At 51.4% G+C, this 25,614-nt stretch overlaps 1 protein-coding gene and 1 long non-coding RNA gene across 2 annotated transcripts; both read left to right on the forward strand.

Moving 5' to 3' along the window:
• Positions 1–560: 560 nt before the first annotated feature.
• Positions 561–2,619, forward strand: LOC133910920 (tyrosine decarboxylase-like). Its single transcript, XM_062353157.1, has one exon. It carries the CDS (start codon positions 725–727, stop codon positions 2,312–2,314), a length of 1,590 nt encoding a protein of 529 aa, XP_062209141.1. The 5' UTR covers positions 561–724; the 3' UTR covers positions 2,315–2,619.
• Positions 2,620–7,452: 4,833 nt separating this feature from the next.
• Positions 7,453–8,200, forward strand: LOC133910921 (uncharacterized). Its single transcript, XR_009908564.1, has 3 exons — positions 7,453–7,501; positions 7,744–7,878; positions 8,038–8,200. It is a non-coding gene; the product is annotated as an uncharacterized LOC133910921 (long non-coding RNA).
• The last annotated feature ends 17,414 nt before the right edge of the window (positions 8,201–25,614 follow it).

The following is a 25,614-nucleotide window of genomic DNA, read 5'->3' on the forward strand; positions in this document are numbered from 1 at the left end:
AGACGCGTGAATGTGGTAGGAATGCGGGTGCAAAACAGATGACTAGAAAATATGAAATTTTTGTAGGAATGGCCGTAGGAGGAACAGACGATTTTTTTTTTGAACCAGATCCCCACCCCATGGCCTTCATTGGAGGCTTAAATAGGGCGCGTGTGAGATGGGGCCTCGAGACCCCTCGGTTGATCAGCACCTCCCTTGGTGCCTTACCACCGGACCCTTGTCCGTCTGCAATTCTAAAAAAAAACAGACGACTTCTTAGGAATTTTAGCTACGATAAGCTGTCTTTATTTTGTTTGCTTAATCAACAAACATTAATTTCTTCTGTTACCCATCGACAAATGGGCCACGTGGACAAGAAGCGGCATTAGCGTCGTAGTAGTGGCTGCTGGAAAGCTTATTTTTGTCATGACAGAGATGCGCTTTCGCGGCAGCTCACATGGCTTTGACTGAACATCACCAACTATCATATGGACACGGCAAACTATTTTCGAAACAGTGGCAGGAGCGCTAGCTGCAATCCTTTAAACAAGAACACGGCAAACTGCATGTATTCTCTGTGACTCTTCGATATATCCAATGGCCATGTTGTTGGAGGCTAATGCCTATATAAATAGCCATCTGATCTGATCATGGTTTCATCAGTCGATACTGCCAGATCTTACTCACTAAAGGTGCAGCTAATTAGTCCATTAATTCATCCTCCAACCGTTAATTAGTTACACTTATGGCGCCGACCGCGCACTGCAGCCACATCAACAATGGCGGCCCCCAGAACGGCGGGGCCGTCCTGGTGGAAACGGAAACGGCGCTGCCACATTGCGCCCACCTGCTCGACGCCGACGAGTTCAGGCGGCAGGGCTACCAAGTTATCGACTTCATCGCCGACTACTATGCCCGCATGGGTGACTACCCCGTGCACCCCAACGTCACCCCCGGCTTCCTGCGCCGCCAGCTTCCCCTGGACGCACCGTCGAGTCCGGAGCCCGACGCGTTCGCCGCGGCGCTGAAGGACGTCCGCGACCTAATCCTGCCCGGCATGACGCACTGGCAGAGCCCTCGCCACTTCGCGCACTTCCCGGCGTCGAGCAGCACTGTTGGCGCCCTAGGCGAGGCCCTCGCGGCAGGCATCAACGTCGTTCCTTTCACGTGGGCCGCCTCGCCGGCCGCCACGGAGCTCGAGATGGTGGTCGTGGACTGGCTCGGCAAAGCGCTCCACTTGCCCGAGAGCTTGTTGTTCTGCGGCGGCGGCGGCGGAACAATTCTCGGCACCTCGTGCGAGGCCATCCTCTGCGCCCTCGTCGCCGCGAGGGACCGGAAGCTCGCGGACATCGGTAGCAGGAGGATCGGAGACCTCGTCGTCTACTGTTCCGACCAGACCCACTTTGCCTTCCGCAAGGCTGCGCATGTCGCCGGCATCCACAGTGACAACTGCCGTGCGATCGCAACGTGCCGTGATGACATGTTCGCGCTCTCGCCAACTGTGCTGCATGCCGCCATGCAGGCAGACGTGGACGCCGGGCTGGTCCCGCTCTTCCTGTGCGCGACTATCGGAACCACCCAGACGACCGCCGTGGACCCTATCCGAGAGCTCTGCGCCGTCGCGGCGACGCACGGCATCTGGGTCCACGTGGACGCGGCCTACGCGGGCTCGGCGCTGATCTGCCCGGAGTTCTGCCATGTGATCGACGGCGTCGAGGCCGTGGACTCGTTCAGCATGAACGCTCACAAGTGGCTCCTGGCGAACACCGACTGCTGCGCGCTGTGGGCGAAGAAACCAGCGTTGCTCGTCGCGGCGCTCGGCACGGAGCAGGAGTACATCCTCAAGGACGCGGCCGCGGAGGGGGCCGACGTCGTGGACTACAAGGACTGGTCCGTGACGCTGACCCGCCGGTTCCGCGCGCTCAAGCTGTGGCTCGTGCTCCGCTGCTACGGCATTGAGGGCCTGCGCGACCACGTCCGCGCCCACGTGCGCATGGCCGCGTCGTTCGAGAACATGGTGCAGGGCGACTCGCGGTTCGAGGTGGTGGTGACGAGGCAGTTCGCACTGGTGTGCTTCCGGCTCCGATCGCCGGAGAAGGTCGGCGGCGAGAAGAAGGCCAACGAGCTCAACAGGAGGCTCCTTGAAGAGGTGAACCGGAACGGCTCGGGGCCGTACATGAGCTCCGCCATGGTGGATGGCATTTACATGCTCAGGTGCGCCGTCGGGAGCACGCTTACGGAGGAGCGGCACGTCCGCGAGGCGTGGAGGGTCGTGCAGGCTCGAGCTGCTTCCCTCCTTCGTAAAATGGAGATTATTTACAGCGTGGTTTCCTAAGCTGGACTACTCATTTGACCTTGGCATGGGTGAGATCCCTGTCTAATCTACTCTACTTGGCGATCGGTAAGAACCATGAATATACATTGGGTCAATTTGTTAAATAAATTTGGACGGTTACACGTATACTTTTTTTTTTGTGGCGAGGATTACACGTATACTTGTTTTACACCCTCGGAATGTACTTCTTTTTCTTCCTTACAAAATGTACCTTCTTTTTCAGATATATATTGTGCAAAATATATCTCTTAGACGCTATCATGTGAAAGGAGGTTCGGTGATTGAACTTCATGCAATTTCGTCCAGATGCTCGATCGACATCGTATACGTACTATTTGCATGACAGTTTAGAAGGCATGCATGTTTCCGACTTGATCTACAGTTCAAAATACCTGCGGTCTTGCGCAACAAACAACCATGGACTTGTATTTCTCGTTATGATCACTTTTTAATATTTACTTTGAGCATCATATATATTTCATCTTACAAAAAATAAGTTTGCATTTGCAGACACTGCTACAGAATACCACATATATAGCACTCCAAAATGTTGATTCAGACGTAACCGCTATCATTGATGTATTAGTGTCGGTTCTTAAACTTTCACGCATAAACCACGAGTGAGCAGGTAAGAATCGGCACTGATAGTGACTATCAATACCGATTCTATATACCAACTGGCACTGATGTTCGGAGCGGACCCGAAATATTCATTCAATTGACTTGTGGCTCACACGCCTGCTCACACGGCTCGGTCTTATCTCTAGACTCCAATGACTCCTCTCTCTCGCATTCTCTCCCTCTCCCTCTCTCGAATGGATCCCCTCCGGCCTCCTCTCTCTCCCTCTCGCGAATCAATCCCCTCTGGTGCTCTGGTGGCAGGCCGCCACCCTCCTCCTCCCCAGGCAAAGAGGGAGGAGATAAGATGGAGACAGGGTCGGCCTAGCGTCTAGAGGAGCACAGTGGAGCAGGCATGGTGGTCAGAGGAACGCGACGGAAGAATGGGTCGCCAAAGGCTCGAGTGAGGACGGCGCCGTACGATGGGCTAGCTGGGCGGCGCGGCGCGGCATGGAATGAAGCCGAGGTGTGCTAAGGTGAGCCGGCGAAGAGGAGCGGGTGTGGTGATTATGGATGATTGTGTTCATGCGTCGCGTCTGTGGATGATTGTGTTTGTGCAGATGTGCGAAGAGGAGCAGCGTAGAGAGAGATAGGGGAGAGAGGGGCTCACCGTGATATTTTGGGGTATCTGGTAGTGGAAGAACAGAGGAAGGAGGGAGCAGAGAAGTGAGGGATGGGGAAGAGGGCCGTGAGGAAGAAGGGGAGCTCAGCGGTGGCAGCATTGCCGATAGCAGAGCGGCGGTGGCAGTGGCGACGGGGGAGCGGCAGCGAGAGCGGCATCTGAGCCGGCTTGATTCTAAGCCAGCTCAAATGCTACTCTGTCATACCCTGATTTTCAGATTTCTCGAATTTCTAAAATCTTCCAAGATTAAATTATAGTTTGAATGAATAGAATAGGAGAAGTCTATTATCTAAATTTAATTAAATTTATAGGTTATATTTTACTTGAAGTGCATTCATGCTGAGAATAGACATTAGGGTTTTATTTGTTTTCGGTTGGATTTGATTGGTTGACTTTTATTTGATTTTTCTTTGCTTAGATTTGAAACCTTAGCAATAGAATTAGAATAGAAATAGATAAAGGAATAGAATAAAGAAAAAAAAACCCTAACCTCTACCTAGCCGATCCTCTCCCTCCCAGCCTGGTTTCCCAACCCTCTCTCCCTAGCCTGCTCCTCCCTCCCCCCACCCCCGGCCTGGCCCGCCCGCTAGCCGGCCTGCTGCGTTCAGCTGCTCTCCCTGCCTGGGTTGCTAGCGTGCCCCGCTCAGCTAGCCTACTTCACAGCCCCGCTCACCAGGAGCCCCGCTCCGTAGCCCCGCTCGCCCAAAGACGCCTATAGTTGTTCTGCTTTCACCGTCGTCGTCTCTGAGTTGGACTCAAGCGCGCCTCCATGTCCGTGTTGGAGTTCGCCATTGCCCTAAGGTGTCCTGGCCCGTCCCCTCACCAAATATTATGTGCTTGTTATTAAGCTCAATAGCATCAAATAATTTTCTCATGAAAGTGCTAATGACATGTACTCATATTTGAATATTCATGTTAATGAGATCAATGGGTAAGGTTTGACGTCAATTGACGATGATCAAGTGATCAGAAGAATATTTCAAACTCTTCTTTCAAAGTACAAATTGATCGTCCCCATCATCTACGATAACAAAGACATCAAGAAGATGACACCAAGTCAAGTGCTCGGCAAAATCACCGCCCATGAGATGACCATGAATATGGGGGTGGAAGCCTCTTACTCATCCGACGCTAAGAAACTTACTCTCACAATCAAGTAAGCATCATGCCCACACATGAAGACGAAGGTACGAAGGCAAGAGTAAGAGTTAAGATCAAGCGAAGATGATGAAGATGAAGATGAAGATGAAGAGAGTAATGAAGATGATGAGCAAAACACCTCAAGCGATGAAGAGATAGATCTCGAAGTCACCAAGCTCATCTCTCAAGTGGAGAACATTAAGAAGATCAATACCAAGATTGATCATCGAATCTCTATGAAAGACTTGATCAAAATAATTGATCATAACAAAAAGAAGAAGAAGACCAAGAGCAAGAGGGAAACAATTGTAAGAGCCAAAGAATTTGCAAGCATGAAAAAATGAGTGAGTGAAGATGAAGATTCAAGCTCAAGTGATGAGAGCTTCGCCACCCACTCCTCCAAGAGAAGCTCTTCTTCAAGATCGTCATGACACAAATCATCATCCCACAAGTACCTTATGATCAAAGGAATGGAAAACGATATAAGTGATGATGAAACTGATGAGGATTCTCCCTCCTATGATGAAATCCTTCATTTGATCAATGAGCAACAAATGGCCCTTAAGAAACAACCTAAGGACTTAAGAAATTCAATGCCCTCAATAACAATCATGTCACCTTTATTTCTAAGTATGAACAATTATTGAGAAAATTCAATTTACTAAACAAGGAGCATGATGAGCTTAAGACAAAATTTAAGTGCATTGAATTTCAATCTAAGATCTCTTTGGAGTAATCCACGTCTCTATTTAATTTTAATTCTAAAGTAGATGATTCTACTCCTTGCAATGATGTAATTAATATATCACCCCTTTGCAATGAGATATGTGTTGAGAATATTCTTGTAGAACCATCTAATGAACTCATTACACAAGAAAATGATGAGCTCAAGCAAGAAGTTAAAAAGCTCAAGAAGGATTAGGCAAAATTATAGGGCAAGAACTATGTCCAAACTCCTAAAGATAATCGTGCAACTATAGTGATGAAGCTTGTGAAGGGTTCTACTGTGACATGATTCAAATGTCATCAAGAAGGCAAAAAAGTCCTTCCAATTCAAACGAGTCAAGAAGTAGATCAAGGAGAAGAAAAAGATCATAAACCTGTCCAACAAGACCTCCAACATCTACACCAAGCCCAACCACAAGAATAAGATCAAGAGCAACCACTACAAGGTTAAGAAAAGGAAAAATAACAAAGTGATTGCACATATGGTTAGGAGAAAGAATTAGAGGTGGAATCAACTCATTTGGGTGCCTATCGGTGACATGGGAACCAGGGGTCCCCGAGTCCCGAGGCCAGGACGGTAGAGTGCCACGTGGCGCCTTCCCTCGGGGACTTCTCCCTGAGGTCCGAGAAGACCAAGTTCCGGGAGAGGATGCTCGGGGCCATGAACAGTGGTCCCCGAGCACCTGAGTTCCCCGATGACCCGAGCAGGCACAGTTCCGGGAGAGAGCGCTCGAGGCTATGAACAGTGGTCCCCGAGTGCCCGAGTTCCCCAAAGACCAAGAAAAGGCATATCCGGGAGAGAGCGCTCGGGGCTATGAACAGTAGTCCCCGAGCACCCAGAGTTCCCTGAGAACTTGAGAAGCCCCTTGCCGGTGGACCCCACAAGGACTCAGCGGTGAGATGTCAATTGGTTAGAGGCTCAATGCTGCATTTAAGAGGGAGCGGGGCCTGTCACTTCCAACCACTCCCCCCACGCCTGCTGTCAATCCCTGCTACTGCCTGGCAGGGAGGCGTGGGGACATTTAATCCTGCGGGTCCCATCGCGCGTTATCCGGCGCGCCTCGGGATATCGTCGCAGGGCTCGAGGCACATTGCCTGCCTCTCTGCTGTGTCAGGCTCGCTCGGACCGGGCGGGCACGCGGGGTTGCTCGGTGGCTACCCAGTGGGCCCTCCCTGCTGCACCCGCTGATAAGCGGGATGATGACGATAGGACCGAACGGGGGCGCGTTTTCAACCCCTGTAACGTCAAGCTGCAGCCCATGATGATTGCTTTTCATTTATGGCGCCTTGGAACTCGCGTCATTCTTTCTGGGCACGCTAGGCCGCCCGACGGGGTATAAGAAGGGGCGGGCTCCCCGAAGAAGGTGAGGTCGACAGAGACGGAACAAGCTCTGGGAGACAGAAGTTCAAGAAGCCCAACAGACGAAGAACAAGACACCTGAAGCTCTAGACTTAGACAAAAACTCTTGTAACACAAGAGATCCTCAGAGAGGCATTTTCAGAGCATTTATAGCATACACACAGGAGTATGGTATTACGTTCCGTGCGGCCTGAACCTGTCTAAAATCCCCTGAGCATTTATTTCCACTAGCATCCGATCATCCATCCCACCTGTATCTCATTTACTCTCATTTATTTCACGTACGAGATAGATTCAGAATCATCCCCTCGGCCGAATCTCAAATGGGGTCTCTCCGGATCTCCGCTTGTGAAGTTCATCCTCCGACAGTGCCCAAAGAAATTATCACCAATATGAAGTGATCCCCATCGATTTCAGTTCAAAGAAAAATTAAAACCTAAGGTGGCTATGAACTAATCTATAAAATACCCTCCTCCATCTATAGGATATCTTTTATGGCTGAGCTGAGGACCTCACCGATTCGGATGCCCTTTAGCAGCACCACTGTGAGAACCTCGCTGCACAGCAGGCACACGTTGTGGCCCCTGAGGCCCAACTAGAAGAGCTACAGGGGCCCTACAGGCCACTTAGCAGGCTGGAGTCATAACGGGGCTACTCCTGCGATGCTCAATGTTGCTATTTCAGCTCCAGTTGTTGCAGTAGCTTCTCCGTCCGCACTGAGGTAACTATACAATCACATCTGGATAATTTTTTAAAAAAGTTTGTTCATTAATCGTGTGCAGTAAAGCTTCTGTGCAACAGATCAGGAGACACTAGCATTTAAACATCACATACTTTTGGGGGACCTTAGTTTAACTTTATAAAAAAAGGATATTGCTATTTGCCTGGATTGACTTCCATTTTTCCACGGTTTCCTTTGTGTGGTTCCATTGTTCAGTGTTTTGTGGTATCGTTGTGTTGCAGAGCTTTGTTAAATCTCATCTCACAAGTTGATAGTTGCAACAACTCCATTGCCTGCATTGGTGAGACCACTGCCTCAGCAGCGAAGAAATTGGGCCTGAAGAGCATATATTATCCTACAACCCCTGGACTTGAAGGGTATGCACACATCATGATGCCTTTTAATAACATTATCCAATTGTCATGGACACGTCAGGGATGTTGAACATTGCGAACCGGTGCTCTCACCATATGGATTGTGCAGACCTTGACTACTCTGTGATCCGCACGCATGACTTTCCATGTTGCTTTTCGCAGGTGGGTCGAAAGCATTCTTGAAGCTCTCAGAGTCCATAGGGAATCAAAAAAGGTTCTTCTCTTATCCTTGCCACACGGTACACTTCCCTTCATTTTCTTGGTTTCGTTCGTCATATGGCCTTCCCTGTTTCTGCAGTAGGCCCCAAAGTGTTGAAAACGAGCAACCCTTGTACCAGATGATGGAGCTAGTTTCTTGACGTTTGTTAGCGGCTGTAGATTGAATGAATTCTTTGCTTCTTTGACTAATCGCACCTAATGTTGTTTCGTCACTGTAAGCTAGAGGCGAATCACAGTGTAAATTATGGGCTGTGCAGTGTAACATGTCAACAGGTGCTGAATCACAGTTTTGTACCGTACGTACAATTGTAAATTGTGAGCTGTGCAGTGTAGCATGTCAACAATTGCCGAACCACAGTTTTGTGCCGTACGTACCACAAACTTTTCTGTGGTGTGATACCAAGTTTCGCTGGCGTGCACTAATTTTCCACCAGAAGGTGAACCCTTTGTGCATGCTTGTAGGGGTGCAGATTTCCTTCTGCATGGTGAGGAAATCGACGCACGAGTATGCTCTGCATTTCCATGTTGGTGGCGCTCAATGTATGAAATGGCTCTTCTGCTGGGCCAGGTTACAGTTATATTCCCCAGGCCGAAAGGCCCATACTTGTAGGCCTCATTTGGAATGGAGGAATTTTGCAGGATTTGATTCCTATAAGATTTTTTCCTATGAGCCCTTTCGATTGTATGATTGCATAGGAAATTTTCCATAGGATTCATTCCTTTCCTCCACTTTTTAGAGGATTCTAAACATGAGCTCCAACCTCATGTTTAAAATTCCTTTGATAAGTCCAATGCACAATGTGTCTATCTCTCTCACATTCTCTCTTCCAATAAATTCCTCCCGCCAAAAGCATCATGCGCATTTCCTATAGCACATTCAAACAGCTTTTTGTACAATTTCTGTGTTTTGAATTCCTGAATCCTTTTTTTTTTCTACGTTTTGAAAATCCTGGTTCCAACAGAGCCCGTACAGTGCACCCTAGGTTGAGGCGATATCTGTATTACTACTGATGGTATTGCACCATTCTCCATTAGTCCTTTTCATGGAGGGAGGTTGGCGTCTTTGTTTCGCTAACTGCATCTTGTCCTCACGCGAAGTGCATCCCGGTTGTACGTTGTGGGCGCTGACGCAGCCGAGAAGAATCTACAGGTACGTTGCAGTTGCAGTAACGCTCTGGGAGATTCTGAATACCGAATAGGCCACGGAATCTCCCCATGTGGCTCCATCAAAGATTCGTTCAAGCCGTCGAATTGGACAAGAGTACTAGATTAATCGTAGTTCACAAGAAACTCTTCCGTGGAACTGTTAGCATACACGCTAGTGACAACTAGGGCAGTTTGAGCTCGCCTAAGTTGTTGATTGAGCCTATAGACAGGTATGAGCTCAGCTTGACTAAAGCTAAAACTCTGATGGAGCACGCTCGAGTAGACTCATTAATAGTTAAAATTTATTAAAAAAAATCTATTATTAATCAAATATATAAATTATCAAATTATTAAATAAAATAAAAATCTCACAAGCTTCTAGCCAAATTCGAGCTCAACTAATTTAGGCTCGTGAGCTTTGAGCCACTCAAATCTTAGATGATCCAATATCAAATTGAGTTTTTAATGAGCCGAATTCGAATAGCTCGTGAGTTTAGAGTTTTTTTAACAGCTCTAGTGACAGCTTGTAACGATAAGCTTAGAGATAAATCTGTACCTTTCCAGATAAGTTATTACTTGGTGTAGCTGTTAGCGTCACGAGTTACCGCAAGTCTACGGTACGTTTTTACTGGTACAGTTAGCAGCCCCGTTGGAGCCGGAAACGTCCAGGTCCAAGAACGCAACCGATCACCATCAACGTCGCTGTTGCAAGCTTAAGTAAAACCCAAACCCTGCTAAATTAATTAACTAATAGCGGCTGGTCAAAAGCAACCTGACGACGGTGATGCGGAACCGGCTAACGCTTCTTCGCCGGCGAACGCATGCACTGCACGGGCGGGCGGGCGGGGGAGAGGTCGCCATCTACGACGCGGACGGGACGAGCGGCCGACACCGAGCTGAGAGCGCCGCGAAATCTATGGCGAATTTTGCCGTGTTCCTTTCGGCGATGATGGAGAGATTATTCCCGCCGACTTCAGCTCGCAGACAAAGGGGAAGATAACTAAAGGTGCTTGGCAATTTGGCGTAAAGGAGTAGACTAGAGTTGGAGCTGCTACCTGCAATATAATACAGTACTGGTGGTTCTAATGCTAGCTAGCTAGCTAGTACGACGACTAATTCTGCTTGATTAAGTATCAACTGGTGGTTAAAGGAAAATGAGCACTGGTGTTGTACTGCCAGTATTAGCACTGCATGACAAAAGCAAATCACTGCAGATTTTTTTTCTATTTTTCTGTGAAGCTTGAGCAGAGCGAGCAGATTCTCTGTAGGGGCATGAGGACTTTGGATCCAGTTCCTCTGCACGGGGAAAGACAGAGACGAACAGTATTATGTGAGAATAGATATAGTAATTTAAAGTTAGATACTGGTCATAGGAGCGTTGTAATGATTTTACTGTAGCTCAAGCAGTCAAGCGCTGCGGCATTACTATAATGTTAAATTCTATCCGTTTATTTCTCATCCAACGGCTCCCAACGAACTAAAGTCACGGGTATGTGATCCTCTGCTGAGGACTCGGTGGTTCCCGCCCCGTACGGTGAAGCCAGCTGCTACAGTGATATCTGACGCCGATAGGAACTTGGAGACATCAAGATTGCTGCTGCCTCAGTCCCCTCACGCAAACCGAAGATGTTGTCTCATGTATTTATCTATTGATATTCTTGTTTATTTTATGATTTTTATATTTTTTTTTAATATAAATTTTAATAAAAATGAACTATCTTAATAACGCATATATGCCTAAAAGCTAGTAGAATTTATTCCTCTATCCTACCTGCGGTGGTTGCCACTCGGCGAGGAACAGGACTATATAGCAAATGGACAGCTGATACATATATACAAGCTAGAGTCGTTTACTCCAAATGATTGGCATCAAAATCATAAAAAATTACTATCACTGACAAAAAAAATACTACTCACATTTAACGAACTACTGAAACAATCAAAAAACTATTGAATCCACTCTACCGAGACAATCTAGAAACTACTGAATCCACGCTATCCTCAGTAACTTGTTTATGAATCTTCCAAGTCATGATTTTTTTCTCAAACAGTCATTTATTTTCTTCAGTAGTTAACAGTGACTATTGAATGTTTGGTCGTCTTCCACATTCGGCAGCCGCTCACTGAATTCAACATTCAGAGAGGGATCCTCATTCTTCCCGGTTTGGTGGAGCTCTCAAAGTCCACAACGATCTCATTCTAGCACGGCCCGGAGATCTGGGAGATCCGCCACCTTCGGTTCCAGCGCGAGGAGCTTGCGGATCTCAGCCTTCTCTGATTCCTAGCGCGCGAAGCTCGTAGATCTTGCCCTCCTCTGATTCCTGGCGCTAGGAAAGCCATCGAATCTCACCTTCACGAGCTCGGGAGATCGCACATGATCGAGAGGCAGGTTCCGGGGTTGTCGATCCTAGACTGGGCATGTGGCGGGTCTAAAGGACGCCATGATCTCCTTCCACCGCCCATTGATGGAGTTTCCACCAGCAGCGTTGCACGTGTCGGGGTCTCCTTCCATCGCACAATAATGGAGCTTTCCACTGGACGTGGGGTAAAAAGAACAGGGTCGCTTGGGATCCAAGCGGGGTTGGAGCGTACGTGGGATATATATATATATAAAGTATATTTGATATTTACGGGTGTATGTACTTTTATATACGTATTTTATTATATAGAGAATATTTTATGTGATAAATGGTATGTATATAGAGCATGCGAGTATATAAGATTATTATGTATAGTTTTTTATGGTTTGCACATATTTTTTTAAGTGTATTATATTTTATGTACGAATACAAATATATTATCAAAATCTAATAAAATTGATGAACTTATTTTCTATTTTTTTAATGTAATTCACATTAGAGTACTTAGAAGGATTATATAAGTATAATCATAATGAAAAAAATATATCTAGTTTATTTATATAGTATATTATAGTAAAAAATAGGTACTTCAAAGTATAGACTAGTTTTCTTATATATATACCTAACAAACAAAAAGGAGCGCTATAAATACGGCAAAAACTACAAAAACATAGGAGCACAGCAAAAGGAGCATGGACATCTTTGAAAAAAAAAATTCAATCGCACCAGTTGAAAAGAAGTACTACTAACTCTTGTCTCCTACCAATGTGATAAGTACGGGCGTGTGTACATGCAGATGAGTCCATTTGGAGCTTTGGCGCCCATGGTCCATGGTTGGTGACTATTACACGTCAATAGTCAAAAAGATGGGTACAAGAACAGTTGATCAGTGCTTGCTTTCTTCAGCTTCACTGATCGCACATCTGAACATCTAATCTAGTAGTAACACAGTACACAGCTCAACTTTTTCTCGTTGGATGTCAGCAGCAGTAGTGTACTGCAATCCTGCGTTTCGGACGGGGAGATTGTACGTGTCACCGGTGAGAGTTTCGTGTCTGGCCTGAATGATCTGTGCTGCTTTGTTCTTGCAGCTTGTCCTTGGACATGAAAGGCAAATTGGTAATTAGCTCCATCTCCAAGCCCCCAAGTGCACGGCCATCGCAGCCAAACCCGAAAGCGACACGGCGCCTCCTCAGGACGCGACCGTCGGATTCCGCGGGGCCCGGCACATTGGACCCACACATGCCGTGCACTATTTCACCGGAATCTACTGCCACCCTCCGGGGCCCACCCGGTGGACCACGTCGGCGGGTAAGGAGCGAACCCGGTGTGGAATCCGCGAGGACGGCGACAGCGCCGCGGGCAAAGATTCCTGCAGTTAGGTACCGTTAGGTGGACACGTGTCCTCCCTCGACACAAAGATGGTCGAGGACGGCGAACTAAGCCTACCTCGGTAGGTTAGGTCCACGCGGTGTAACCTGCCTATTTGGATTTCAGTCCAACACTTAGTATAGGTGCTCATATTTTTTTATTAAATTCTATAAGATGAATATTATATGTATATATGAATGTATTTAATGGTTAAAATATGTTTTTGCACTATGTGAGATTATGTCTACAATTTTGTTTAGTCGTATCCTAGGATACACCCACGTAGGATATGTGTGGAGTGAGTGTGATAAATATGTATTAGTGTGTTTGATGATATGCTATATAGACAATTATAGAGATGATTGAATCATGTCTATGTTTATGTATTTCTGAATAATGTGCTATTGCAAAAATCATTATCATTTATATTGATTAGCAAGTATGTGATTTGTTCATAAAACTCATAGGTATAGAGATACTGAATCAATAATGTAAACATTTATGTTAGAGAACATAATGTTGGATAGACCTACCTTGAGATACTGTTGGATTGTTATTTATAATGTGTCATTAGTTGTTATCTCAAATGATATATATGCAGGATCCTTATACTTGATATCGTTATTGATTCTTATAATATGTAGTGACATACTTTAGGTTTGTCAAAAGTTATTTCATAATTGGTAGGTGTGAACGATCAAGATGAAATTTACCCCTCCTTAATAACGGGAGAGATGTCTCTAGACCTCCTAAGGTAATTAGATTGAGAAAATGCATGGTCATACCAATATATATTAAAGAGTTAATTATGATGAATCTACTACTTGATCGAGTGAATGGTCGAGCTATCATAAGGGTGACACGTGTCTTGCTTTAAGCTTAACTGATATTGTGAGGTAAAGAGATCGGTGCATGTGTATATCAAAGTTCAACTGATATAATCTTTATGTATATCCAGAAGTCAATATATCTTGTTAGAGGCTGCTATTAATTTCGGTTCAAAAAGGGTTTTTGAGTCGTAACTGTTTGTATATGAACCTAACGAATCACATACTTAATAGTTTAGAACAAAACATATGGATTAAATTTATATATAGGTTTGATTAGATTGTGATCCATGAGGAGCTAGAGTTCTAAAGAGTTTCCAATGTAGGAGCCTAGCGAGTTTTATATAAGATGAGGTGTGAGATAAAGCAAGGGAGAGTGTCGGAGGATGAACTCCTGTCGCAGGGATCCCGAGAGACCCCTTTTTAGAGATTCGGCCGGGGGGATGATCCTGAACGAGCTTGTCTGGGAGATAAAATGGGATCGGAAATAAATGCAGCGGCCGGTGGGAGATGATCGTCCTAGTGCAAGAAAGATGGGTGCACCGGGTTTTAGATAGGTTCGGGCCGCACGAAGGCGTAACACCCTACTCCTGTGTGAGTGCTATATCTTTTCTTGAAGGGAATTCTTCAATGATGTATCTGGTTACAGGGGTAAGCTGTTTACAGAGAGCTTGAGACTCTCGTGTTCTAGCTTGGCTCGAGCTGGTCCGAGCGTGTGCATTGTCAGGCTTTTTTCTGTGAACGTCTCCGTCTCTCCTTCACGTATTCTTCATCCTTTCCTTTTATAGGCGCGCCGACCTCAACTTATCCTGAATGGGAAAGAGGGGGCGCACGTGCCAACGTGCCACGGAGAAAGGCGTCATCATTCCGCTTCGGCGAAGTGACAGGGGTGGTGGAAAATGGCGGCGTGTATCCGACCACCCGCCACTGTGGAGGTCCCCCGACGCCATTAAGAGGGCCCACCGGGCAGCCGCAGAGGTGCCCGGTGCGCCCACCCTGTCTTGTCCTTCTGCCGGGGCAGGGTGGCAGGCGGAGCGCTTCGATTCTGGCAACGTTATCCCGAGTCACCCGGGTGAAACGGGACGGGACCCGTGCATTAAATGGACCCACGCCCCCCGGTCAGAGCATGGCAGGGTCTGACACTGGGGCGTGGGCAGCTGAGAATGTCAGGATGTCAGGATGTCAGGCCGCGCGTGCCTATTAAATACGGCATTCGCGTCTTTGACCGGCTGACACCCCGGCGAGGGGACCCTTTGGGTCGTCGAACGATCTTGCGCGAACCTTCGGGGAACTGAGTCCTCGGGGGCTGCCACGTGCAGCCCCGAGCACCCTCTCCCGAGCACTCCGGTGAGACCTTCGGGGAACCGAGTCCTCGGGGGCTGCCACGTGCAGCCCCGAGCACTGGGGGGAAATCTTCGGGGAACCGAGTCCTCGGGGGCTGCCACGTGCAGCCCCGAGCACTCTCTCCCGAGCACTGGGGGGAAATCTTCGGGGAACCGAGTCCTCGGGGGCTGCCACGTGCAGCCCCGAGCACTCTCTCCTGAGCACTTCCTTCCCGGTACTTGGACTTCGCGGATCATCGGGGAACTGGGGTGCTCGGGAACCAGAGGCGGCGGTCCCGAGCACATTCTCCCGGAACTTAGCTTCTTTTTATCTCGCAGGGCGGACCTCGCGGGATGGTGACGCGTGGCGGATGGTCGGCTCGGTCTCGGGACTTAGGGACCCATGGTTCCTAATACACCGACAGTATCCCCCGGGTCCATTGGTTAGGCGACAGGACGGAGACTGCGAATGGGCCCTTCGTCGCGGCCGAGGCCGAGGCTGGCGCGGACGCCATGTGGCAAGCTTTCGAGAGGTGGCCCTTGCGGACCCAGACCTCAAGTACGCCCCAAAGGGAAAAATGAGTGGACGCGTGTCCACACAACTTCCGAAGGGTATGATGACCATACGGGCGGCACGCGCGGTCACCGCGCAGATCGAGGAAAATACGCCTGGCAGCCGCTGACATCGCGCGATCGGCGGGAGATTCGCCTGGCAGTTGCGTCGATCGAGGCGACGCTTCGCCGAGCGAACCGTTTGGGCGGCAGTTTTTGATCTTTGAGATAAAAAAAGGGAAAGGATCGGTCCGTCCCCCTCTTTACGCTTTCTCGCACCTGTGCTCTTGCTTTCCTTGTGCTCCGGAGCCCTTAGGAAATTCTCAGGCGACCGGAGCATTCTTCCTTTTCTCTCTCTTTCCGCCACCAAAACACCTTCCATCCTTGCCGAGATGACGAGGGTTGGAGGAGGACGCCGGGACAAGGCTTCGGACAGTATCCTGCCGGAGACTCGTCTGAGGAACGAGGAGGCGGCGGACAAAATCAGAAAACTGCTGGTGCCGGAGGGGCAAGAAGGTGCTGTGGTGGTGAGGCCGGCGAGCCTGACGCCGGCGACGACCGTCCCTGGGCGGATCGTCCTCTTCACCTCCTTTGTGGCGGCGGGGTTGGTGCCGCCGTTCTTCACTTTCTTCCTGCAAGTGCTGGAGACGTACGGCATTCAACTGGTGCACCTAAGCCCCAACTCTGTGGTGGTGTTGGCGACTTTCGCGCATCTCTGCGAAATGTTCGTAGGGGTGATGCCGTCGGCGACGCTGCTTCGTCATTTCTTCGTCCTTCGACCGGTGGGGAAGAAAAGGGGGCACTCCACGGCGGACGTCGCGGGGTGCTGCAATCTTCGGCTCCGGGACGGCCTGGGGGATCATTACATTCCCCAGGTGCTGCGCAGCAAGTGGGAGGAGTGGCGACGGGACTGGTTCTTCGTCGACGTCGATCCCCACGAGCGCCTCGAGCTGTCGGAGGCGGCGGCGAAACCTCGACGATCGACGTGGGAGGCGCCGCCACCAGAAGACGCGAGGCTGAAGCCGGTGTTGGAGCGCATCCTGGAGCTGCGCGAGTCCGGGCTGACCTCCGTCATGGTGGTCGTGGACTTCCTGCGTCGTCGGCTGGCGCCCTTGCGAGAACGGGCCCGTCCGAGCTGGTTCTATACCGGGCCGGAGGACATCACCAGGACCCAGATCAGCGCGAGCTAGGATCTAGGGCAGGCGGAACTGCGGGGGATGACAAGGGTGATCACCGGAACGGAGGACATGGGCCGGACGGAGCTCCCGTGGCCGGAGATGGCGCTCTGCGCCAACCCCAACCGGGTGGCCATTATGGCGGGGCTGCCGGAGTTCGACGCCCAGGGGCCTGTGGACCGGCCAAGAAGCCGGAGTCCCGAGGCCTCCGAACTCCCCGGGCTGGAGGAGCTACTTGGCGAGGAGGTCGCTGGCAGCTCGGCGCGGGCTGGCGAAGGGGTCGCCGCAGGCGGCAACCGCCGTGCCAGGGAGGAGGGCGCCACTGAAATCGTCGAGGAGGTGGCGCCGGGAGATCGGGGAAAGCGTCCCCGGGCCCTGATCCTAGTGCCAGACTCTCCGCCATCACCAACGGCAGCAGCGGCATTCCCGGTGCTGGAGCCGCGCCTGGTGCGGATGGGGCCTGCGCCGGCGCCCGCGACCCGTATGGCGGAAATCGAGACCCGCGCGGCGGCACCCGAGGCCCGCGCAGCGGTTCAGCCGAGCCCCCAGCGGAAGAGGCGGCGGGAGGAGTCCGGACCGACGGCGCCGGACCCGGACATCAGGCTCCCAGCGGCCAAATGGCAGTATCGGTGAGTCTCCTTTCTTGCTTTTCCATGGACATTTCTGGCCCGAACTAAGCTTCGGCGTTTTTCATTTGTCTTCCGTAGGCCGGCCGCAGGCGCTACTGCGACGGAGAAGGCGCGGGCACCGAGACCAGAGCCGAGCCCGCCTGCTGCCCCGACGGAGGCGGGCACCGGAACGGCGGAGACGCCAATCGTTGTAGCGGCCAGCGGGAGAGAGGCGGAGACGGCGGCCGAGAGGAGGACGGAGCAAATGTCCGGATCCTTGGCGCCGGCGGAACCTACCCCGGACGCGGAGAGCCCGGGGCGGATGACGGTGGAGGTGGACGCTTTGCCGGGGCCGGCGGACAGGGCGGCCGATGCGGGAATGCGGCCGCTGTCCGAGTCTTCGGCGCCGGTGGAGCCTACCCCGGGCAGGCAGAGCCCGGGGCGGATGACAGTGCAGGGCCCTGCAGAGAGCTCGGCCCCCCTGGAGGCACTCTGCGGAGAAGCCTGGGCCCCACTGGCGCCCGGCCAGCCCGCCGACCCTTTCCTGGCCGCCATTGAAGGCGTCCAAGTAGCGGTCGGGCGGCTGGGCGCAGCGGTGAACGCCAAGGAGGGGGAGCTTGAAGCCGAGCGCGCCCGCCTGGCGTTGGAGAAGGCGCAGCTGGCGGGCGCCCAAGAGGAGGCCCTTGCGGCGGCCGCGCGGGAGCAGAAGCTCCTAGAAGATATCCGCGCGGAAGCCGCGCGGGAACAAGAAGTTTTAAAGACCGCGCGGGCAGAAGCCGCGCGGGAGCGAGAAGACGCCGCCCGCCTGGCTGAGGCGTCGAGGCAGCAAGCTGCCGAGGCCCTTGCCAGGACGGGGCAGGCGCAGGAGAGGGAGGTAGCAGTCGCAGCCCGGGAGCAGGCAGCGGAGGAGCGGCAAGACGAGCTGACCCGCCGGGAGGGCGCAGCCGAAAAGACGCGCGCCGACCTCCAGCGCAGGGAAGACGACCTCCGGAAGATCAGGGAAGAGATCCGCCGTTGGGAGGAGGACGTTTCCCTACGGGAGGTGGACAATGAAATATCAGCGTCGGAGCTCGGTGTTCGGGAGGATTCAGTGACTCAGCAGGAGGACGTGCTGGCCCGGCGGGAGGGCGAGCTGAGTGGCCGAGAAGGCGAACTGAGTCGTCGAGAGGGCGAGGCTGACGCGGCGGCGGCGGCCATGGCGACCAGGGCGGAGCAGAACGCAAAGCACGAGGCGGAACTGATCGCCCGTGAACGCGCTTTATCCGAGATGGTGGCCAAGACGAAGCAGGCTGCCGCCCCTACAGCAGTTGGCGGTTCTTCCGGTCCGGTCGGAGACCAGGGACTTGAGGCGCAGCTGCGGGCCGCCAAGGAGAAGCTCGAGATCGCCTTTGTCTCGCGGGTCAACCTAGAGCATATGCTGGAAGACATACTCCGGCTGATACGGCGGGCCGTAGAGAAGGGTGGTCTCGGACGGCTCGTTGAAGACAAGAAGGGCGACTGCCCCGCACGACAAGTGTTGGGGCTGCAGCAGGTCTGCGAGCGCCTCGAGGCCCTGCCTTGGGCAGTCCAGGAACTTGCCGCCCGGGAGGGACGTGGCTTGGCACATGCAGTGGCCGAGCACGTCCTGGCCTGCTACCGAAGCAGGGACCCAAACTTCCCGCTGGAGCCAGCGCGGGAGGGAGTGGTCGAGGCTGAGGGAGAGGCCGCCCGGGTAGCGGTCCGGAGTACCGCCGCCATGGTGGCGGCCGGCTTTAGGCGAGAGGTGCCGCCGCCGCCAGCCCCCGGGGACGACTCAGAGGATTCAGCCGACGCCTCTGCCGCCGACTAGATTTTTGTAGCCTTTTTTCTTTTGTTGTCTTGATGAATGTAGATATAGGAGTGAACCCTTAGAAAATGCCTTGTATATATCCTGTGAATATTAATGGCAGCTTTTCCTTGGGCTCGCAACTCCAGTTTCTCTGAGTGTTTGATGTTTCTTCTGGTGTTTTGTCCGGAAGTCCCGGGGAGTACTTAGTCGAGCCGTTCCTGACCTTCCCGTCCCCGAGAATGAAGTTGTCCTGATCGCTGTTGCTGGCGTGGTCGGCCTTCGAGCTCTCGCGAGTCCGCATTTGCCTAAGTTAAGAAGCAAAGACACAGACTTCCTTGCCCGGGAGATAGATCGATCCCGCTCGGAACACGCCGTGCCTAGTGAACACTTTTTCACCTTGCGACCACTCAGTTAGTAGAAGGGAGACACGTGCGGGCGAGAATGTGACCAAGAGTCTTCGTGGTCCGGGGGTGCCCGGGCTTAAAACGGGCCGGACCGAGCACTGACAGCCCGCCCCCGAGGCCTGAGCTCCGGACTACTTAAGCAGCTCGAGCGATAGGATTACCCAGGGCACCCGAGGACTCGGTAGTGCTTGGGGTCCTTAAAAGCGGACCGAACACCACGACCACCACGAAGGGCTTCGGTCAGACATTACCGCACGCGCGGTACTCCTTTCTACAAACCGCTCTGTCGTTCTGGGAAAAAGTAGACACGCGGTAGGGTTTTTGCGTGCGAGGAGACCACCTCGCCGAACAGATTAAAGCGCGAGAGCCCCCGAGAATGACTCGGGAACATAAATTTACTGAAAGCAGACTTGTCTGAATATAACCACTCACCGGACAGCTGTCGGCCTTCCGGCCACCCGATCCAAGAGGGGTGTGCTTCCGAGCTCGGGTGCCCGGGGACTTGATTCTTCCAACAGAGCGTCCGAGCGCCCAGAGGCATACGAGGCTCCTGGGGTCGGGTGATCTCGACCACCCATGCCTAAGTGGTAGGATCACCCGAGGACCCTTGGGGCCGACCAGAGACCGGGGCAGTGAAGCCCTCGCGGCCGAACTGCTCGTGATTGCCAGCCTGTGACTTAAGAGAGAATATAGAATTTCTTCGTCTGGTGCGCTCTGTTAGTGCGGTACTTGCTATAGACTGCTCTCGTTTTCGACCCGAGACCTCTTGAATACCCGAACCGGTGGACAAGAGCGGACAGAGGCATAACCCAGAGGTCCTATGGTCTGGTGGCGCCTGGGTATGACAAACCAGACCGAGCACCGATAGCCCGCTCCGGGGGCCTAAGCTCCGGACTACTCGAGCAGCTCGAGCGATGGGATTACCCAGAGCACCCCAAAACTCGGTAGTGCCCGGGAGCCTGCCACGACACCGAACACCACAGCCTACCATGCCGGACGTAAGTCAGCGGCGACTGCTCGCATGCATCCCGATTGGGATTCTTTTATCAGCGGGGAAAATGAGAGAGCGAACTTTTTCTCGCACAACCGAGCACCTCACTAGACAGATTAAACATACGGAATCCAGAAAGAAAAATATTTCGACGCAGCGATTGCTTATTGAAATACCGAATGTACAATATTTACAAGGTTGGGTGATAGCGACTTACCCAAGGGGCGGAGCCCTTGGACTGCTTGGACGGGGAGAAGCCCCCGGCCTTGCCGACCTGAGCTGCGAGCACGACCATCTATGGGTAGAAGCGTCGGAGATGCTCGATATTCCACGGATTCGGGAGTGGCTGTCCTTCTTCCATCGCTAACCTGAAAGAACCTGCCCGCGGGACCGCGATCACGGTGAAGGGACCTTCCCACACAGGGGACAGCTTATTCATTCCTTCGCGCGACTGGACGCATCGGAGAACTAGGTCCCCCACCTCGAGAGACCGGGCCCGGACATGGCGCAGATGATAACGCCGCAGACTCTGCTGGTACCGAGCCGCCCGGACAGCGGCACGCCGCCGGCGCTCTTCCAGGTAATCCACGTCATCGCGTCTTTGCTGTTTCTGCTCACCCTCAGAGTATGCATGCACTCGAGGGGAGCCCAGAGTGAGCTCGGAGGGGAGGACTGCTTCGGCGCCATAGACGAGGAAGAACGGAGTCTCCCCGGTGGCGCGGCTTGGCGTAGTCCGATTAGCCCACAGCACGGCTGGCAGCTCGTCCACCCATCCCTTCCCGTGCTTAGCGAGCACGTTATAGGTCAGGGTTTTGAGGACCTTCAGTATCTCCGCGTTGGCGCGCTCGACCTGCCCGTTACTCCGAGGATGAGCAACGGAAGCGAAGCAGAGCTTGATGCCGAGATCTTCGCAATAGTCCCCGAACAGGGCACTAGTGAACTGGGTACCGTTGTCGGTGATGATCCGGTTCGGGACGCCAAAGCGGCTGGTAATGCCGCGGATAAACTGGAGCGCCGTGTTTTTGGTCACCTTGATGACCGGGACCGCCTCCGGCCACTTGGTAAACTTGTCGATGGCGACATATAGGTATGCATAGCCCCCGATTGCTCGGGGGAATGGACCCAGAATGTTCAAACCCCAGACCGCGAAAGGCCATGACAGGGGGATGGTATGAAGAATGTGAGGAACCGTCCAAATAGTATTCTAATTAATCATCAGGAGGATCATTATTCATAATCACAACCTCGACGATTAACCAGAATACCATTCCGGTAGTCCCGGCACGTGTTTTGTGCCCAGGATCGGAACACATGCCTTCCAACTCAAATATCACAACACAGTTTAATAGAGAGCAAGTAATTAAACTGGATTACAATTATTAAACATGCAACTGCTTCCACAATTTACAACAAAAGAAGAACAGCAACAACTAAGCAGCGGAAGAAAAAAAACCTATACAACAAAAGAGTATGGAGCCGTATGCCCTTAGGCTCCATACCAAAAGCGTCGGAGTTCGGAGTAGAATGTGCTACTCCTGCCCGCCACCCGAATCGGCAGGCAAAAAGTAGCCGAAAACTGCCTCTTCCTCGCCGACCTGTGAACCTGAAAACAACTTAAGGGCAGCACCCCTTAGTACGAAGGTACTAGCAAGTCTTACACAGTATGAGTATATATATTCTCGACTCCAAGGATCATGCATTTAAAGTTGTAGCAAGGATTAAGACATGTTTAAGTTCATTAAGCGGTAAGCAACCTAGACTCTAGGTGTAAGCAACTGACTTAACCAACCACCGACTCAAACTCTGCCAACCAACTGACCACAACAGATATGTAAACAACAAGTGTATAAAAGTAAACCATTACCACCAAACCACCGACCACATACCGACCAAACCACCCAAACCAACCATGCCACAACCCACATCGAAACTCTACGACCAAAAAAAATGGTCGCTCGGTGGAGATAAGCGATAGCGATGCTCATGACCGAGAGCGCGGCAGTTCGAACTGATTATACACCCTGCAGAGGGATACTCCTGGACCCACACGACACAGGGACCATACGGCTTGTGCCACCCGCTAAGATGCACACAAGGGGGTACCCGTGACAACCTTTCCCAACCAGGCCCAACCATGTGGATCAACCATAGCTCGGCGAGGCGGTATTAGAACTATTCCTCGAGCAAACTAATACCGCTAAAAGCCCGGACTCAAACCGGACTCACACCGTCTATGACGAGGCCCACATGACCACGTCTGCGAAGGTAATCGGCTCGCCTACCATTATATCAGCATGTGGTGAGTAAGATAAGTGCTAAAGCTGACTATACCGATGATCGGTGCTTAACCGGTACAAGCGGTCTACGGTGTCCGGGTTCCCTCCCCGAACTGCCTGAGGACTCCTCGTGAGCAGATGACACCCCTAACACCGCCCACACCTCGTCTCAACTCACCACTCAACAACCGACACATCATCAACATAACCACAAATGTGAACAGGTAAAAAGCCCTAGGCTCGCGACAACGGTGGACGCCGTCATCGACTTCTACCGGAAAGCCTAAGTACCACTAAGCATAGCGAACTAAAATTAGACCGCAATGACACCACTAGGCTCCAATGGAATAACACATGACACGTGACCGAAATGGAAGAATGCATAGGCATAGGTTCTACCCAACTCGGAACCCGACACATGCAATGCATACATAAGCGTAGATAATATATTAGATTTTCAAGTAGACACGGTGCAATATGATAGATGCTTGCCTTGCTGCCCTAGCTGCTGCTCACAGCTACCCGAGTCACGATCACCACTGCGGGAACCTCCGGGGACAGCCTCGTTCGCCTCGTTCGCCGGGTCGAAGTTCCCTAAAAGAATCACGCATGCTATGTAATGAATATGAATGACATGTAATGAAAGGTGCTTCACTGTAAGACAACAGTGGAGATGCAATGCACTTATGCCATGAGTTAAAAGCCTTAAGGATTTCCTTATCTGAACTACTGCTTAGCATTTAACAACTCATTAATCCTCAGTAAGTATTTCATAAACCCTAGCACTTTTAAAGAACGTGGCATAATTTAACAAGATTGACAAAATTGGATTTACCAATTTTGGACTTATCAAAAATTGTTTAAGAATTATTGAAGATTAAACACCTTTCATTAATTAAACAAATTTAATTATACATTTCACAACACCTAGAATTTTTCATGTGCAGAGTATGATAATACAAGGCCAAAAAAATTAGATTCATAAATTTTGGAAATACCAAACTTTAACTATGAATTATCAAAGCTTAGACATATTTCATTAACTCAACAACTCACAGCACACATTTCATGGCCACTGGTATTTTTAATGGATAGATCATGGTACAACAAAACCAACAAAATTGGTTTCACGAATTTTGGAGCTCTACATAATTTCCTATGCATTTTTCAAGATTTCAGCCGATTTATCAACTCAACAGATATTTACTTCGCAATTTTCGATTTTTTTCTAATATTCAAATGGGCCCACGCCTTTTTCTACCGGCACGGGCCCAGCCCCAGCTACTGACCGGTGGGGCCGGCTCCCTTGACCGAAGTCAAAATCGGCCACGGCAGCTGCGCGCGCGCAACTGGAGGACGGCCGGCGGCTCTTGCGGTGGCTGCCGGCGGCGAGCGGCAGCCTGCACGGCTCGGCCGAGGGCAAAAACGGCATTGGCGCGAGCACGCGGTCACGGTGGGGGCACACATCGACGCCGGCGACGGCCGGAGCACGGCGAGCGGCGGCGAGGGCAAAACTAGCACGGCGGCGGCACGGCTTTGACACGCCGACGGCGAACGGCGACGCAATAAGCCCGGCCGAGCACACAAATACGTTCTACGTGAGTGCGTAGAGCTAACGGCGCGCTTCCCGACCGACGAGCTCGATGGCGGCCCGACCAGCGGCGTGCGTGGGGAGGCGGCGGCGATTCAACCACCGCGGAACACCGCCCCGGCGACGGGACAGAGAGAAAACGGCGCGCGCATAAGGTGTACAGGAGCACGGGGAAGCTCACAGTGCAGTCGGTTGGGCCGGAGAAGTGAGGACGTGGCGGGTCGACGGAGGACGGCGGAGCTCGGCTGCCACCGTTGGAGAAGAAGGCGCGGACGGCTTCAATCCTTGCGGGAAACGACCGGGGAAGGAGGGGAAACGGCGGAGGAGGGCCTTGACGACCTCCCTCTGTGCTCTACCTTGCTCGGGCTCGGCGGAAAAACACCGGCGGCGCGGTGATTTGGCCGGCGGCCAGTGCGTGTGCTCTGCGCTTTGATTTCCAGCCGCGCGAGAGAAGGAGCAGAGAGAGCGAGAGAGAGAAAAGGGCGGGGAGGGGAAGATAAGGACACGGCGCTGTGCTTGGCTTCCGGCAACGTGGCCTGGCCACCGAAGTCAACAAAGGCGGCCGCCGCTTGCTCTGTGAGAGCGGGAGAAGGGGGAGCAGAGCCGTGCGCGCGCGAATGGGATGACAGGCTGGGCCGATGAACAGTAACCGGCCGGCAACAAAAATATCTTCACCACTTTGGTTATCAAGGTGGAGGTCTTACCGTGGTCTAAAAATTGTGGAACAAATTTTGTTGGCTTCTATAAATCATGAACAATCCATTTTACCTTGTTTGACCCAAAAAGCTTGCACCAAATTCAAATGAAAATTCTCTAAAGAGGCAAGCTTTTCTAACTTGTTTTGATTTTTATGCCTTTAAAACAATTCCCAAAAATTTGGGAAAATTCATTTATATTCTCCTCCTAACATCTATTAATTTCTAAAATTGTTTCCCAGCCCTATGTTGTATAGCAATATGGTGAGTTGCTTGACAACGCATCAACTAATATTGATTTTTACGATTTGTTTATTTGAAAATTGAAATGCCTAAAATTGCTCAAAACCAAACAAATGATGCTAATGACACCCATTAGCACTTAACTACATATT

Source organism: Phragmites australis, chromosome 3 (assembly GCF_958298935.1).
Source record: "Phragmites australis chromosome 3, lpPhrAust1.1, whole genome shotgun sequence".
NCBI classification, from domain to species: Eukaryota; Viridiplantae; Streptophyta; class Magnoliopsida; order Poales; family Poaceae; genus Phragmites; species Phragmites australis.